The sequence below is a fragment of the Copadichromis virginalis genome, linkage group LG2, assembly GCF_057382275.1.
Source record: "Copadichromis virginalis isolate Kocher_CV1m ecotype Utaka linkage group LG2, C_Virginalis_male_GT1.1, whole genome shotgun sequence".
NCBI classification, from domain to species: Eukaryota; Metazoa; Chordata; class Actinopteri; order Cichliformes; family Cichlidae; genus Copadichromis; species Copadichromis virginalis.
This window is the reverse complement of record NC_140619.1, coordinates 37,759,443-37,778,070: the sequence shown is the minus strand read 5'-3', so window position 1 is coordinate 37,778,070 and position 18,628 is coordinate 37,759,443. Positions and strand designations below refer to the sequence as shown.

Genomic DNA, 18,628 nt, shown 5'->3' with positions numbered 1-18,628 from the left:
AACCACTGTGGCACCCAGCAAAAAGGTTTTAACCTTACTCATAGGGAAACAACCGTGTTAATTCATTTAAACATTATTTAATAGCATCTTTGGTCATCTGTTTAAAAAAAAAAGTAACAGTGACTCTAACTGTATGCAGACTAGATATCCATTGAAGCAAAATGCTGTATACTGCTTTTAACCATGAATATCTTTGATTCACTTGTTTTTACACATCCAGTAAATTAATTGACTGTTTAAGAGTTTATCTGCATATCCATGTAATACTTTTGCTTACCTCACGAGCTAACATTTTTGCTATTGTGCATCTGACTAACATCAGCAGATCTTCCCATTATATCCTTAGAGGTGTCATAAATGCTGCTTATGTTACTTAAATGAGGCTTACTAGTGTTGCCTTCATTTGGTATTAGTTATTTATTAGAATTTAAGACTGTGCCCTCACTGTTTTATAGCCTCCCATGTGCCCCAGCACTATTTTGATTCCATCTGCAAAATCTGTCTGACTAGTCTTTTCTGCCCAAGGCCATGATACTAAACTTAGCTCACCATGTTGAGAATATTTTCCATGTTTTGAAGCAAATTGTTTTTGTCCCACTTGGGGTGAGAAAAGGTGACATTTCTCATTATGAGATCTTTCATTTAGCCTCAAGCGAATTTGGCAGCTGGATAAGAAGAGGCAGGCGATGACGAGGCGTAGAGCAGGGCGATATGGCCAAAAATATTTATCACGAAAATTTGCGATAACGATATAACTGACGATATAATTGATGCGAGACAAAATACAACTCCACAACATTACTAGTGCAAAAAGACAACCTTCCTTTTATTTTCACTTAAACAAGAAGCTGGTTTTTATGTACATTAAAGCTATATAAAAATTTAACAGTGCGAATACAAATTCCTTGCTGAAAGTTTAACCAAAAGGCATTTCCAGTAGAAATGGACTGACATATCCTGAGCATAACCATGTATAATATCCACTGAAGTTAAAAAGAGGTGCTTTGCAACATTAAACTGCAGTGTGCAGTACGTATTTTTCGGACCATAAGGTGCACGGGATTATAAGGCACATTAAGCGAAACAAGGCAGTCAGATAAATCAAACTTTATTAAACTCATTCTTCTTGCTTCCTCCACTTCTGTACCATTGATTCATTAATGTTGAATTCTCTGGCAGCTGCTCTATTCCCATGTTGTTGCAGTATATTAATGACTAACCTCGTATTGTGGATGGATTATCTCAGTTGTTCTCCTGACTGAAGTTTGGTCCGTTTACAGCATCCTGCCATGCGATTGCATTTGTCTCTAACTATCAGGCACGTTAACTTTTATAAGTGGAAAAGTGTTAGTGTTCGTCCTCCAGCTTCACTGTTTATGTTATGCTAACATAGCTGTGTCGCTAGCGATCACGTAGCACATCATTATATACCAGCTAGCCCAACTTCAGTAACCCTACAAACGTCACTGCTGTTTAGTTTCCCGTCTTCATTTATGTTGGAAGTGATAGCAGAGCTGTACGTTTGAATTTTTTCAGAAATCTCTCAGTCAGAACATGCAATATCATGCTTAGGTAACTAGCGAAACTAGCGAGCTAACTTCCGCTAGCTTCCTGCTAGCGTCTAACTCCGTTAAATGTAATAAATTTTGTTTTCATGGATGCCTGGAAGTTAAACTTCATAGTTACACCTGGTAAAGCAGCAATGCTGATCGTTTTATTAAAGATGAAAGAATTTAGACAGTTTTTAACTCTAAGTGATGCTGCAGTGTTGTTTGACCTGAAGCATACGGAGCTTAGGACCCAGATTACTCCCAGATTTAAGAGCATCTTAGTCCGACAAATACGACAATAACGACGGCCGCTTGCATGTTCTGCAAAAAAATGTGCTTTGTCGTGTATCTGACGGACAAACACCAAACCAGTTCCACATCACTGAAGTTGCACCATTTTTACAAACCAATTCTGGTTCATCTGTTTCACTCAACGACCGGCCATGTGCGTATGAAAACAAAGGCACTGCGCATGCGCGTTTTACTCCCATTCTATCGCGATATTTCATTTTCCTATCGTTGCCTAACATTATACCGGTATTACCGTGAACGGTATAATATGGCCCAGCCCTAACGAGGCGTCATCTCAGCGAATCAATAAACCTGTGTGCGTTTTGGGTCTGTGCATAAAGTACCAGTCTGTTGGGAAATACCTAAAGTGAGTAAATAGTGAAAACTGGTAATAGAAGAGCACGATAATAAATTAAACTACTGTTTAATTTAACTATGTACATATCTTGCATAGTATAGGTAGTGTATGTCTTTCTCTTGTCAAGCTTGAATGAGATTTAGAGATGAGGACAAAATTAATTGCCTCCAAATAAAATTTTAAGTTTTTATCAAAATGTTCTCAACTTTAATTCTGCTGGAAAGGCTTAAGGTTTAAGAGTGTGTTTATGGGAAATAAACTGTCCTTCCTCACAGTATCGTCCTGTGAGGTCAGACGCTGACCTCAGACGCATGGGACAAGAAAGCCTGGCTCTCAGTCCTCGCTCCTATTCATCCCAGAGGTGTTCGGTCAGGTCAAGAATCTGTGCAGGCCAGTCAGGTTCTTCCTCATCACACTCAGTTAGCCATTCTTTATGGATCTTGCTTTGTCCACTGGTGTGCAGTTATGTTGGAACAGGAAGGCGCCATCCCCAAAATGTTCCCACAAAGTTGGGAGCATGAAATTGTCTAAAATGGCTTGGTATGCTGAACCATTACGAGTTCCTTTTACTCAAACGAAAGATCAGAAGCCAACATCTGAAAAACAACCCCACACCAAATCCTCCCCTCTTCTAAAGTTTACACTACTCGTCAGACAACTAATCGTCTCCTGGCAACTGCCAAAGACGGACAGAGAAGCATTATTCATCAATCAAGAGAACATGTCTCGACTGTGTTGCAGTCCATTAGCAGTGTGCTTTACCAGCACCATCTGACTTTGTATTGCGCTTGGTGATGTAAGGCTTGCGTGTAGCTGCTTGGTTATGGAAACCCATTCCATGAAGCTCCATGTTTTTTTTTTTTTGTAGAAGCAGTTTGCATAGCTACTTTCTTTATTTTGTAAACCTGTGGCCATAGAAGTAATTGAAATCTGGATGATTTGAATGGGTGAGTGAATACTTTTGGCAGTGGATGTTTGGAGAAAGCGGGAAGAGGCAAACAACTGATTGTCCCCACAGTGAAACACGGTGGTAGGAGTATTATGCTGAAGGGATGAAGGGAAAAAAACACAACGAAAGAAGAATATGTGAGGATTTTTCAAGAAAACCTTAGGCAGTAAACAGCCAGTGTTGGTCAAGTTACTTGAAAAAAGTAATCAGCAACTAGTTACTGATTACTTCCCCCCAAAATTAATCCCGTTACTTTACTGATTACTTATTTTCAAAAGTAATTAGTTACTTAGTTACTTTTTAAAAACCCGATTTACACCCTGAATAGGTGATAAAGCGATAGATCTTTTAGCCCAATTCTACTTTTTCTACATAATCCATCATACAAAATGTAATCAAATGGAAAAGCATGTTTTTAAAACTTGTTTTATTAGTTTTAATCTTTTAACTTTATGCATCAAGCAAAAATTTAATTATATGCAACATTCTCTGACTGGAATAAATTAGTTTAACATTTAAACCTATTTTCTGCACATTCCAGCACATAAAATAAAATATTTTTTGTGTTTACACTCAGTCTTTCAAATAGATGCAAGTAAAACACAGCAGAAAATAAATAAAGTCAAAGACTCAGCGGTCCTGTTGCTCTATTTTCACCTGTAAAGCAGGAGTGGGGTAGGCGGAGGTTTACCCTGGTGCAGGTGTGCCGCGGTCAGTGGAAGAATCCGTGAGTTTTTCTGTGAGTTTCCCATTACGTCGTAGCTACTCGGTGCTTGCTCGGAAGTTTAGGGTTTTTTTCGCTGTAAAAAGAAGTTTTCTTCCCACGCACAGCAGACGCTAATGTTTTTGTCACTTTTTATGGAATCAAACTCAAAGTAAGGTCAGTACTTCCACGCTTTAAACGCTGCACGCTCATACTCTCTCTTCACTCGATATATTATCCATTGTTGATCTGCACACAGCTGTTGTCACAAACGTCGCACTCGCTTACGTCACTGTCATGAGACATTCTCGCAAAAAAATCACGGTTTTAGTAACGCAGTAACGCAGCGTTCCTACGGGAAAGTAACAGTTAATTACCGTTTTTGCAACAGTAATCCCTTACTTTAGTCGTTACTTGAAAAAAGTAATCGGATTACAATAACGCATTACAAGTAACGCGTTACTGCCCATCTGTGTAAACAGCAAAACTGGATGTGAGTCGCCACTTTGTCTTCCAGCATGACCACGACCCAAAACATACGACACCCTGATGTGAATCTTGTTTAAAATTTGTGGGGTTAACTCAAGGCCAAAGTCTATACCAGAAGACTTTTAAATCTATAGGAGGTTGAAAGATTTGGGCTGGGATTGATCAGGAGATGTGTGCAAGAATTGTTGAAAACTTCAACAAATGACTGCGACCGCGTTATCCAGCAAAAAGGATACACAATTGACTGTTAGAATCATGTTTTTTTTTTGTGAAATAATTGTTTTTTCTGTATGCAAAGTAAAATAATGTCAAGCATCAGAAATAACAACAACAACAACAACAATCTTTATTTATAGAGCACATTAAAAAACCAGGGGCATGCCAAAGTGCTTTACATAAAACAATAAAACAATAAAATGATTTACACTAAAACATCAGAGTCATATAAGTGTGGGATTATGTTCACAGGTAAAAACCACTAATAGGAATAATCTATAGCACACAGCTATCGCAGAGTAAAGCTGTACCATCAAACACAGTGATAGAAAACATTGACAGCGCAGGACAACGCAAAACAACCAGACACATTAATAGAATAACTCACTAGAAGCGAGGCGAGAATTTAACTAGTAGAAAAAGCAAGTTCAAACAGATATGTTTTAAGCCGTGATTTAAAAGATTGAATAGAGTCAGACGCCCGGGTGCCAATCGGGAGATTGTTCCACAGCTCAGGTGCAGCTAGAGCAAACGCTCGATCACCTCTAGACTTCAAGCGAGATCTGGGCTGAACCAACAATAACTGTGAGGAAGATCTTAAGGCCCTCGTAGGAAGATATGAATTTAAGAGTTCCTTAAGATAACTTGGCCCTGTGTTATTAGTAATTTTAAAAGTAAACAACAGAATTTTAAATTGAATACGAAATTTCACAGGCAACCAGTGCAGATCAGCAAGGACGGGAGTGATGTGAGCAAACTTCTTAGTTTTAGTTAGAATGCGTGCAGCGGCATTCTGGACTGTCTGTAATCTATGTAAAAGGGTAGAGTGGAGACCATAATAAAGTGAATTACAGTAATCTAGTCTTGACGTTACAAAGGCATGGATAAGCTTTTCCAAGTCATTGTGCGGGATGTAGTGTTTGGCCTTGGAAATAAGGCGAAGTTGGTAGAAACTAGATCTGACGACAGCAGACACTTGTTTATCAAGTTTAAATGAGCTGTCAAGTAGCACACCCAAATTCCTAACAGTGTCAGGGAAAGAACTAGTGAGAAAACCAAAAGCATCATGAAGTTTGGCACGAAGAGCGTCACTGCCAAAGATCATAATTTCAGTTTTCTTATCGTTAAGGATAAGAAAATTTGCCAGAAGCCATTGCTTGACCTCACACATGCACTCTCGAAAGTTACTCACGGACATAGCTAGATCATCATTCAGCTCAAAATAGATCTGGATGTCATCGGCATAATAGTGAAAGGCAATGTGGTGTTTCTCAAAAATGACACTTAAAGGAAGCATATACAGTGAGAACAGGGTAGGGCCTAACACAGATCCCTGGGGGACACCACAGCAAACAGGTACAGCGGAGGAGGAGGAGGTGGCCAAGTGAACCGAAGAGAGCCGATCGGAGAGGTAAGATTTAAACCAATCCAAGGCAGCGCCCTTGATGCCTACAGTGTGCTCTAGTCTCGCCAATAGTATGTTATGGTCAACCATGTCAAATGCCGATGAAAGATCCAATAGCACTAGGACAGAGGGGCGTCCATTGTCAGCCATTAGTAAAAGGTCATTAAAAACTCGGAGCAGTGCTGATTCAGTGCTGTGGTGTTGTTTAAAGGCCGATTGATATTTATCATTAATGTTATTCTCATCCAGGTAGGTCTGAAGTTGAAGCAGAACTACCTTCTCAAGAATTTTAGCCACGAAGGGAAGTTTGGAAATCGGCCTATAATTGGCATAATCATTTTGATCGAGATTACTTTTTTTAAGAACAGGTTGGATTATAGCAAATAATCCAAATAAAGTTCGGACGTTTAGAAAAGAGGTGCTAAAAAATTTATTGCTCTGTTTAACGAACTTGGGAAATACTTATTTGTGTTTTCTTATGTAACAGAACTGCAGAGTTCACATTTAAATAGTTATGTACTTTAGCCATGTGCATTTTTAATATGTAGCACATGCTAGTTATCTAAAATACAGACTCTTTTTGTCTTCTAAACTGAAATGAAATGGAGTTGCTGACAAATCCTTGAAACCCTATATTTTAATGCAGAGAGCAAAGTTTGTTTGTTTTTTTAATTTTAACTTATGTGCAAAGAACACTTTGTATAATGTTAAAAACCAGATGAGCTAAGGCAAACTGGAAAATGGTCCTGTGGTCATAATTAACATATTATCTTATATATATACTATATCTGTCTGTCTGTATGTAAACCGAACCGTGAATTTTGTGTATCGTTGCACCCCTGATATATACATATATGTATATCGACTTATCTACACGGTGCCAGACGCTGTGACAGCACGGAAGCATTTGACACCCAAGTAATGAATAAATAATTAAAATGAGAGAACATCAGATACACAAGAAGATCATTAGCAGTTGTGAAAGCATTGTGAGGATGGGACAGGTTAAAAAAACCTTTACAAAACATTTGAATTGAGGTGGATGAACTACTACGTCACTGACGTTCTGTTTCTGATTTTAAGTTTGTGTGCACTGCAGGGATATGATGAGGGCAAAGATGAAGACATTTAGTTGGCATGGTAACTTTAATTATAGTCACCTCCCTTGTAGCAATCTTGTGTTGCTGTCTGCTCTACTTCATTCAAATTGCTGTTAAAAATAAATCTGTTTCTTAACTTCAAACATCACCTACTTTTTCACTGCTAAAATAAACTAGCTTAAATGACAGTATGGGAGCATATGCTGTAAGCTTCCCAGGAGGATTTGAAAATAGAGCAGTGACCTCAGCCATACTCCATCTGCCACCTGGGATAGGCTGTAGGCCTACACAGGTATGTAGCATAGGAGATAAATGCAAATTTAGCAATGGGAATACAATGCAGACACAGGTTAAATGTATGCTTTGGTATTACTTTCACTGCATTGCTTATGGCTTGATAACTGGTTCCACTGAGTTCACAGACCTGCTGTACACAGCCAATACCTCTTTCCTCCGGCACACTGCATTGCTGTTGAAATTGGTCTAACCATCTCAGGACAATGCACTTTATCACTCCCCGTGGTTAGTCATTTAGGCTATATGGATTCCGGCTTTAGGCTAAATCTTCTCATCACATCTCAGTGGATACTGATCTTATGTGAAGTCTCCAAAAGGTGTGAAGTAAATTAATTTCATAGCCGAGTAAGTCTGGAAGCTGCAATGACATTGACAAGTAGAGAGGTGCTGGATGTACTTTACAGTTAATCCAGCACAGGAAATAGTCATGTGTTTATTATATCTCTATATAGATTATATATTTTCAGATATCAGACGTGCATGACTTTTGTAATTCATGAGCTGAACACTTTTGTTTTGCACTGATTACCTGATCATCTATGGATGACCTCAGAGTGGGCCATCCTTCTGGGCAGACCAATTACTTGCACAAATGCCATGTTTTTCATAAAGATGAAAGCCACACTTTTAATCAGCCACTGCTGATGATAGGCAATAATCTTACTGATTGCACTAAATTTTCAGTTGTAGTCATGAGCTGTGAGGACTTTGATTATAGCAAAAAAGTAGTCACAACATCATTGCATACTTTATCCGGGCTGCCGTGCAGTATGAATGACATCTACATATTTCACGCTATGAAAATTAGATTTCCAAGCCCTTGCCTTACCTGTGTTCTTGGTTTTGTCTTAATTTTTTCAGTTTTATCTGAGCTTTTTTGTGGGATTTATGGAGTGCAACATATTAAGTAAACCTATCTATTTACCTCTGCTACCATCCTGTAATGAAATATATGTAGGAGGCTGACAGCCAGACATATTCGACACACACTAGAGCTTCAAATCACTGTACAACTGCAATGCAATCTTACCCTGCTAGATTTTGTAAAGACAGGCTTGGCCCTGTCACTGCAACTTTTTGATGAATGATGGCATCTGATTAGTCGCCAAGAAATCTGAAATGACTCCAGCTCTAAAGCCAGGAAACAATTCTGACAAAGCGCTGTCTGAAGCAGCCAGACATCTGGATTAAGGTGCAAAAGGATTTGACTATCTTTTTTTTCAGTCGGGGCAAGTGCTAGAATCTGATATATAAACTTTCTAATGTTAGCGTTTAAACTTTTTCTTGGGAGATAGTTTGTGGTCATGTTTTCATTTTCTTTATCCATCTTATAAATATATGAAAATATATTTAAAACTTAAAAGGAATTTTCTGAGTCAGACTTGTATATATATTTAATCTAAAAATATATAAATAGAGGTTAGCAGGGAGGAGCTGATGAGTCCATATCCATATTTTAAAACGGTAATTAAACTTAATGAGGAAGTGAATTTATCTGCTTCACAAATATGCAAATGCATAGAGAGACACAGAATCTCTTTTTCGGCACTGACTGGGTGCTTGTATTTGTTTTGTATTTTGGAAGATGTGTCCATGGTTCCTTTAACTGGCTAACAGTTAATTCAAAGACTATAGCATAGATTCTTTAATACTAGATCGTCATCCCTCGAAGGTTATGACCTTATAAGCCTGTTGTACTTGTAGTGCCACTTGTAGTGTGGTTTATGTAGAGGTGGGGGCCTGGCATAGCAGTCTTACAAAGTGGTTTAATGTTACTGTGTCCGTAAAGGAGATTATATCACTTGAAGAAGAACATAATATGTCTTGTAAAAAGGTGTTAAAGGAAAGTACAGCGTGATGGGAAGCCTTTCTTGAGCTGAATTTGAGAAATGCATCAAGTAAGTGAATTAAAAGGTAGCTTTCATCTGCTGAGAGTAAGTGTAATACTGTGTATGTTTGTGTGTGTTGTGGGATCAGTGGTGGTTTTCTCTCAACTGATTAAGATGAATATGTCATGAGAAATAACTTTTCATTTCTTCTTCCTGTTACCTATGGCTTACATTCTGTCTGAGCCTTAAAGGCCCACTTCTGTAAGAACTACCACGTGTGATGCTGGCCTTGGTTTACCTGGGAGTCGACTGACAGCTGCTGGAATGAGAATGAGGAGTGGCGCAGACAATTAAAGGGTTGGATTCAGCCTGGCCTGACCTTCTGATCAATGCACTCCTATTTAGAGCTGGCAGGCTAGAGGCTGGGTCTCTTTTCAGACTAATAAAGATGGCACAGAGAGCAGCTCCTAGGGTAGCCTGCCAATACTTTTAACACCCCCATTGATTCTCATTACTGTTAATGGTTTCTTTGCTAGTGTGAGTCGGATGTTGAGAGGGTGTGGGTGGACTTGGGTGTAGTTGGAGATTTGGTAAGGGCCAGAGTCATCGTATTATAGCAGTACTGAGAAAGTGCGTTGGCTCCTTGTAATACAATGAGTTAAGTCGTGATTAGCTCCTAAGCTTCGCTGGAAGTACAGGCGATTCATGGTCAAAAAAAACAACATTTTTACGATTATATTCACCTTTATTCAACACGTGTGAGCTGCTATCCAAATCTTTACCTTCTGCTGTCACATTCATGGTCATGGTGGCACTGTTTTCCTGTTGCAGTGTAAATGCTAAAAGGGTCATAGATTTACTCTTAAACCAGCCTACTGATGTAATTGGTCAAAACAAAATCCAAATGTGGTTTCTCTCAGCAGAACAGACACACCAGCATCCACACATTTGTTGTGTTTACGTACAAAACAGCCAAAAAACACCCTAGTTTGATTCAGTCTGCTGTAGGAGCTGCTTAGCATTGTGGTTATGCGTCAACTCAGTAGTTTAGTCTGGAGATGTCATGACTGTAATGAGACGGCAAGTTGGGGGCATGAAAAAGACATGTCAAAATAGTATGTGGTGCTTTTATTTTCCTACTTTCAAACTACTGGAAATACCTACATATTTCAGTGACCTGCAGAGCTGCTGTATACATTGTAGTAATTCTTTGCCTATATTTTTAAACAACCTTGATTTGATCAGATTCTTATTTATCTTAAGAAATCTACAGTGCATTGAAAAGTATTTCCCCCCTCCTTATTTCCCTTTTTTAACTGGGGTATTGCTTTTACCCAACTGGGAAAAAACTAGAGAACTGGGCAACATAGGAGTTTAAAATCGATACCATAGATGAGACGGCTACTAAAAATCTCGGACAAGTTTAAATCTCAGTGACTTTGACTTAGAGGTCAAGTTCAGAGGTCGAGTTTTCTGAAAACCTTGTGAATGCAACAATTCAAGAAGGAAGTCACCTATGACTTTCACATTCATACCACAGGCGCATCTACTGAAAGTTTTTGTATTGCTAAAAATGTTGAATGAGTTCTGAATCTTAGTGACCTTGAACTGAGAGTGGAGTTCAGAGGTCAAATTTTCTGAAAACCTCGGAAATGCGATAACTCAAATTCAAATTCAAATTCAAATTTTATTTGTCACGTACACAGTCATACACAGTACGATATGTAGTGAAATGCTTGGACAACTGCTCGTGACCTAAAGAAAACAAAAAAGGAAAAGGCTATGAATAAGATAGGAAATAAATATGAAAAATTAAAAAGGGTAAATTTAACTAGGAAGGAATAAAATATAAATTAAGGTTAAAAATGAAATAACTGTACAACACAAATTAGAATGAAGGGTAAATTTAACTGGGAAGAATAAGATAAAGATAAATATATAAATTAAAGTTGAAAATAAAATAACTGTACAACAAAATACACAATATAGAACTATATAAGAATGTATGAAGAAATCTAAATAAATATATGCACAATAACAGCAGCTGTACAAGTATTAACCGGAAATGAAGAATATAGTGACCAGTGTTGTGCAAAACCAAAGTCCAGAAAGTCCAGTGTGTGTGTAAGAACCATATGTGTGGGTCAGTACTGTGTGGTGGTGTGATTGAGAGACCGTATCGCCTGCGGGAAGAAGCTCCTCCTCAGTCTCTCTGTGTTGGTCTTCAGGGAGCGGAATCGCTTTCCTGACCTCAGCAGAGAGAACAGTCTGTTGTTGGGATGGCTGAGGTCCTTCACCATCTTCCTGGCCTTAGTCCAGCACCGCCTGCTGTAGATTGAGTGCAGGTCAGGTCATGAAGGAAGTCGCCAAGGATTTTCAAATTTATATCATAGGTGCAGTTACTAGGTGACTGAAGGGTAGCACTGGCAGCCCCCAGTATTTTTATATGAGGATATTTTCGTTAATGGATAAATTACCCAAAAGTACTTGTTTCCCTTTGTAAAATCATAAATTAACTGTAATAATTCACATGTGTTTGACACTGGGTTCAATTTTATTAGCCACACCCAGGTTTGATTACTACCATACCTGTTGAATCAAAAAATCAGTTATATAGAACCTATCTAACAAAGTGGAATAGGCTAAAAATATAAAATACTATGGCTTATGCCATGATCTATAGAACCTCAAGAGAAACAAAGTCAGTGGCATCTATAACACCCACAACCCTGAAGCTGAAGTACCCTTGACCAAAAAGAACTCAAAAGTTTGTTTCACATTTGCCAATACACATCTTGATGAGCTCCAAGACTTTTGAGAAAATGTTTTGTTGGCTGACGAGCCAAAAAGTTCAACTTTTTGGCTCGTCAGCCAAAAAGTTTACATTGTGTTATATTTGGTGTGAAACTAACACAACATTTCTTAAAAAGAATGTCTTACCAAGAGTCGACATAGTGGTGGTATTGGGACTACTGGTGCTGCTTCATGACCTACAGCAACTTGCCATAATTGATGGATCCATGATTTCTGCTCTCTAACACAAAATTCTGAAGTCGAATGTTTGGCCATCAATTTGTGCCCTGATTCTCAAGTTCGTTTGGATTATGCAGCAGGACAGTGATCAGAAACACACCAGCAAGTTCACCTCTTAGTCAGGAGGCTATGGTTCAGGAGAACCATCCCTGGCTACTCTACTGCTTGTGGTACCCTTGGGCGCTGTTTGATGATCTGAAGCATATAAGTGTGACAAATATGCAGAAAATAAATCAGGAAGGGGACAAATACTTTTTCACAGTACTATATTCTTTGTGAGGTTTTTTTTCTCACTCCAAAGTTCAGGGATTGCAGCAACATTGTCTGCTAATCATTTAGTGTTTAGTGCTCCACTGGAGGCCTTGACACTGACAATAGCACAATGGAAAAACAATAAAAGGGGTTTTGTAAGTGCAGGTATTTTGCCACAGGGTGCAGGTAAAAATATGAAATACAAATAAACAAGCCCAGGGTGAAGGCTTAACATGCGAAGACAGTGGTTTACGTCCTCGTACTCCTTTGAGGTCTGAATGTACACCTCTGGAAAGTTAATCAAAGAAATAGCTTTCTCTTCTTTGTTGGTGCTCACCAGGCAGACAGCAAATTAGTGCAGTGCTTCAAGGTCCATGCTTCAACTTATTCTACGTGATATGTGTTTGCGCACATTTGATTTGCTATCGTTTTCCCTGATGGCCATACACTGCATTCTGGAAAAGTAGATGACTTCACATTGCTGTGTTTTGGCCTAGTGGCTCACTGAAATGAGCTTTTATGCAGCATCATTACAGAGAAAGGTGCCTTAGGCTGCAGGTTAGACTCTAAAAGTAAAATGCTCTAAATCAGAATGGACTGTGTGGTTTCTGTTTTAGTTTCCTAGCTCTAAAACTGATTTAATCAGAATCAGAATCAGAATACTTTATTGATCCCTGGGGGAAATAATTTTTTGTTACAGTGCTCCATTATAAACCAACATTAAGACAAGACAGACAATATGCTAACTAAGAATAGTACAATATATACATACATACATACATACATACATACATACATACATACATAAGTCACTTATAAATAAATATTTGGAAAAGAAACATGTGTAGCTGTAGCAGCAAACAGTGTGTTAAGTGGATGCGTTGTACAGGGAGATGGCCACAGGCAGGAATGATTTCCTGTGTCGTTCAGTGGTGCTTTTCGGTAATCTCAGTCTCTCACTGAACGAGCTCCTGTGACTGACCAACATGTCATTTAGAGCCATGTAGTAAGATGATAATACAAGTATTTTAGCAGTGTAAGCCTAATACTGTTTTTTCTCTCATTTGCAGACTACAAGATGAATCCAAACTGCTCCAGCATTCTAATGGCCAGGGTAAAGTGACCTGGTGCTTGAGAGAAGCTGTTCAATGGCTGCAGCATGCAGGTATTTTCTCCATGGCATGCAGAGCTCATGCCAATCAAACTGACTAAGAAAGCAATTCACCACTGGTGTACTTATGTTATAAGCCCTGTCTGGTAATATGTGAAATATATTAACATGGACTTTTTCCCACTATAGCTGAGGACTTAGTTTTTTTTAGTCCACAGAGCCCGCAACCTCTGACTTCCACTTCAATACTTAGCCCTAGATGCAAAGTTTTTTACTTCTTTTTTCTATTTCGACTTCTTAATTTATCATCTTCACTTTTGAAATGAACCAAATTATTAATGGTGTGTCAAATTTAATGTGCGGTTGATGTCTGCATACCAAAAACTCTGAAGCAGCACAGGGAGTCTAATCATTCATTATAAGTACCATTAAAAAATTACATCATGCTGCAACAATAGGAGATGCATGCGATGCATGCGATGCATGCGATGCATGCGATGCACGCAGCTGTGTGTGGAGATTAGGATTCAGTGTTTCTTGATACTTGTGATAGAATGGAAGTCTGTTTAAAAAGTTGGGCAGTTGACAGATTTTGAAAATATTTCTAAAGAGGCTAAAAGAAGTGTTAATGTGAACTAGCCTTGAATTTTTATCATTATGTTTCTCTTGTAGATGTTCCTGTAAATCAGTCAGTTCAAAATATTTAATTCAATACAATTTAACAGTTTAACATTTGGGGGGAAAAGCTCTCGAATTCTTCCTCTCATCTTATTTTTCTCTAACTTCTCTAATTTCTACTGTCTAGAAATAGTGTTAAACTTTATAACTAACACCTTAAACCAGTTGTGGATGGATTGGACAAACAGTTATGTCTCTATCTTAAATTCTCACAAAATCATCCTGTTTTTATTTCAGTTTTGTTAACTTTTTTGTGGTGTAGTTTCAACATCATGGCAACTGTAAACGGATGTTGGCCAAGCCTGCCTACACAAACACCTGTTGTGTACTCATGTTTTGGCTTCCTTTATGTTTCATAGTAGATATGAAGCAGTAAATTAGTTTTTAGTAATTTAGTTGTAATGAGGTGTTGGCGGTTAAAAAGGTATTGGCGTTAATTTGCTTGCAGGATGTATACTGTTCATTGCTGTCTCAGAGGCTCAGGTGCCGCTTGTCTCTCAGGCTATTACTACTGGAATCTGCCTTCAGATTCAGCAGCAGATAAGAGCAGTGGTATCGCCTCTAATTGCCTGTTGCCTAAGAACTCCTAACTACTGAAGATGTGGGCTGAATGTAAAACAGTTTTCCCGAACTAGATTCTGTGCGTGCATTTGGGCACATGCAATTAGAGCCTCGCTCATTTGAATATACTGCAGTGTATTTTTTTTTCTTTTCTGGCCATGGAATAATTATCTAACCTCGATTATATTCTGCTTTCTTGTGCAGTCGTCAGTGCAGTTTGAAATACATCTGAGCTTTATCTCAACCAGTCAGCGTAGTTTGCGTTGCAGTTCAAAAGCATGTTGTTAGGTTGGGTGTATGTATTTGGACTACATAAAATATGCAACAGGGGCTCCAGTTAAGTTGATTGTGTAAAATGTGAACCTTTCTCTGGTTTCTGTTGATTGTTTTGTTGTGGTCTTTGGCTCCTTTCCATTCAGTTCCAAAAAAATTAAATCATAATAGTTTATCTATATATTTGAAAATTGCACAAACATTGCCTGTAATGTTCCAAAAGTCTTGTCTCTGGCAATGAAATCACCAAACTCACAAGAGATTTGAAGGAAATTAAAGATCGTTGCACTACTGCGCAGTTAATGACCATGCATCGGATGCCAATTCTCATCCAGCACACAATCAAACTCATTTGCAGAGGATTCAACAATGCTTGTAGCTACCTGTTTCAAGCATGACTCATTAACATGATCTGTTACTGTCATTAATAATCATGCTGAGTGCCACTAGATGCTAAAAGGAGGAGCGACAATTGCATTTTGTTATAGTTTGTTGGCTGCTTATAGGTTATCGTAATTAAATAATGTATGTTCAAAAAGTAGAGATTTATTAGTCTCCATAGCCACAGCAAATTATACCTGACACACCACATGACACACTCAGTCACATTGCTTCACTTTAAATTGGTGGTGGTGGTGGTCAGTAATGCCTTCTGAGTCCAGAGAGACATAAGAGTTTTCAGAGAGTTTTCAACCAAGCCAAGCATTGCCATTATCTCCCACAGAGCTGCCTACCAGAGCTTCAGAAGTATTCATTCCCCCAAGAAAGGCAATTGGATCCTGAACTAGCTAGCTGAATTAGCTAGATGCTGTTTAAGCCCTCATTCTAATTTTACACATACTATATTTTCATGGGATACTCAGTAGGCAATATAGTGTCCTACTTTAATACCCAAAGTGGAAGCAAATGGGTCAAAGCTCCTGTTTTTAACTGGGCACAGAGGAATGTCCGTCACTCCGACCTTTGGGAAAAGCTTTCAAGGTGAAAGATTGTATGAGAGCAGCACTTTCTTCATGCTTGGTAGTTTTGCATCATACCAGGGATCATTTTGTCACTGCAAGATATTTTTGGATTTCTGGTAATCTTGTCTCTAAAAACTCCCACTTGAGCTTTTTCTGTTCTTTTTCATCTGAGTCATCTCCAAAGTACTGACACTGTTGTCCCAAATTTTTTTGCTGAGAGTAGCCTGCACAGTACCGGCCACATGACCGCATGCACTCAGTGCCAGTGATACTTGCCTAGGAATGTTCGTCAGCCTCTTGCCGGTGATTACTCTAAACAGCTATTTGACATAGAGAGCATCCCAGATGATGCTGTGTGTTTGAAATGGAGAGGATATTACCTGCTATTGAGTTACTAGTGCAGAAATTTTATAGACCAGGCCAAATTACTGGAAATTTGTAATGTAACATCCTGATGAACCATTTTCTATCAAGTGCTATGTGCATTTTCCTACTGTCCTTCTGTTTTACCTTCCCTGCCTGCTCTCTGATAGCTGCAGTTTAACATTCAAGTGTAAGCGGGTGAAAGGTACGTAGGAGGAGTAATAGTTGAGGATTACTGCTGTGTCAATCCATGTGACACAATAACACTTCCTTTTAAATAAAAGCGACCGATAAATCCCCTATGATCTCTTTATGCTGTTATCTGGGACTTGCAACAGTGGGGGAGAACAATACAGGTTGCTTTTCTTTTGTAATGATTTCACTAACAAAGCAAAACATTCCCATTTATGTTTATTTTGAACACTAAGAACATCTGTTTTTACATGTATCATACTGCTCACACACCTTAATAGTGGTCACAATTTGTAGCTTGACAAAAAGGCATATGTGCTACTAGTTGAGTGACTTTGAAATGTTGCTGCAGATATTAATCTTATCTTACTGAAATACACCTAATCTCTATCTGTTTGTCCACAAATTCCTCCTCCACAATCAGGAGTTCAGCAAAAGAAAAACTTGGCACATCTCTGCACATCTTAGGCCCCTGGAGTTTTTTCAGATATCATGAGATCATCATGTTGCCTGGCAGTCATGTACCAAATGGGCTAAAATGACCCCTCTTTAACCTTTATGCACCAATAGCAACTTATAAAATACTGTCTGGGGTGAGTGGTACTCATCACCCTCTTAGCAGATAAATCTATGGTATCAATTTCAAAACACCACCTAGATCACCTTGTTCTCAAATTATTGCATTTAGAAGATTTTTGTAAAAGTTGACCTCTAACTGATTTATTGCCACCCAGCACTGACACAGGCCCAGCAGACCTTTTACTCCCATCTGTGTGATGGGAACCTCTAAATAAGTCAACTGAGGAGTAAGACTGCAATAGCTCTGTTAACTAGCGCTCTATAGTACAACATCTATAGCATGTTGACCATACACAATAAGCAGTTGTATCTAGGCTTTGGGGCAGTGGTTAGCACTGTTGCCTCTAGGGATGGGTATCGTTTAGGTTTTATCTGATACCGGTGCCAAACCGGTACTTTTGAAACGGTGCCGGTCCTTAAACGGTGCTCAAACTGGTGCTTAAAGAATGGAGAACACAAAATTGGTCCAAAAACCTCTCATGTTCAGCTGTTTTTTTTGTAAAAAGATAACAATGTTAGCCTTTTCTGCAGCTATGGGGCATATATGGTATCACTCTTGGCTGGAAGCAGTGCTTAAACAATGGAAAAAACACAAACTTTGTCCTAAACCTCTCATGTTTAACTGTTTTCCACTTTTTCTTTGGTCATTTTAGCCTTTTTGGCCAGGGTGAAGGGAGCATCTGCCATCAAACAAGAAGACAGCCGCATGTAACTACGACAGTGTTTGCTAGTTCACCTTACATGCATTAATGTAATAACGTGGTTAGCCTACTCAACGTAAATTACACTCGAACAACATGAAGCTACTCACGCAGAGAAGAACGGCTGCTGCTGCATCATCATCCTCATCATTTCTGCTACACTGGCAGGGCTAGGGGCCAGGACTCTCCTCTTCGTGTTTTTGGGGGATGTTGCTAACTCCGGGTCCGATTACAGGCACCACACCCGCAGTAGATGTGCTCGGTGTGAGGTCTCGCAGCAAGCTATCAAATACGGCGCATTTCTCGGCTTTAAAAAAAACGCTATGCGTCGCCAGGTGTTTCATCAGATTCGAGGTGTTACCTCCTTTGACAGTATCACAGTATCAGCTTAAAGCACTTGTTGCTGCTGAGTTTGCATATTTTGCTGTGAAGTACAGCCAGACTTTTGACCGCTTCGCCTTGGACATTTTTAATCTGTAGCTCTGCTCTAACAGAACGTACGTACCTGGACCCGCCTACTATCCTTGGAAACGTAAAATGATTGGCTAGAATCTGAAGTGTGTGACATCTCAGGAAAAAAAAGCACAGAAATAAAGCACCGAAGTGTGCGCTGCTTTTCGGTCTGGTTACTACCGTTTATGTCAGAACCGGTGCCATCATGGCACCGGACACCGGTACCCATCCCTAGTTGCCTCACAGGAAGAAGTTCAATTCCACCATCAGGCAAGGGTCTCTC

General features: G+C 39.0%; 1 protein-coding gene across 2 annotated transcripts in view; it reads left to right on the top strand.

Moving 5' to 3' along the window:
- Positions 1–18,628, top strand: part of enox2 (ecto-NOX disulfide-thiol exchanger 2) — a 194,353-nt gene that overhangs the window by 7,981 nt on the left and 167,744 nt on the right. For both annotated transcript variants that reach the window (XM_085433758.1, XM_085433765.1), the window contains one exon: positions 13,543–13,637. In XM_085433758.1, coding sequence (XP_085289884.1) covers positions 13,543–13,637 — 95 coding nt within the window. The remainder of the gene's footprint in view (positions 1–13,542; positions 13,638–18,628) is intronic.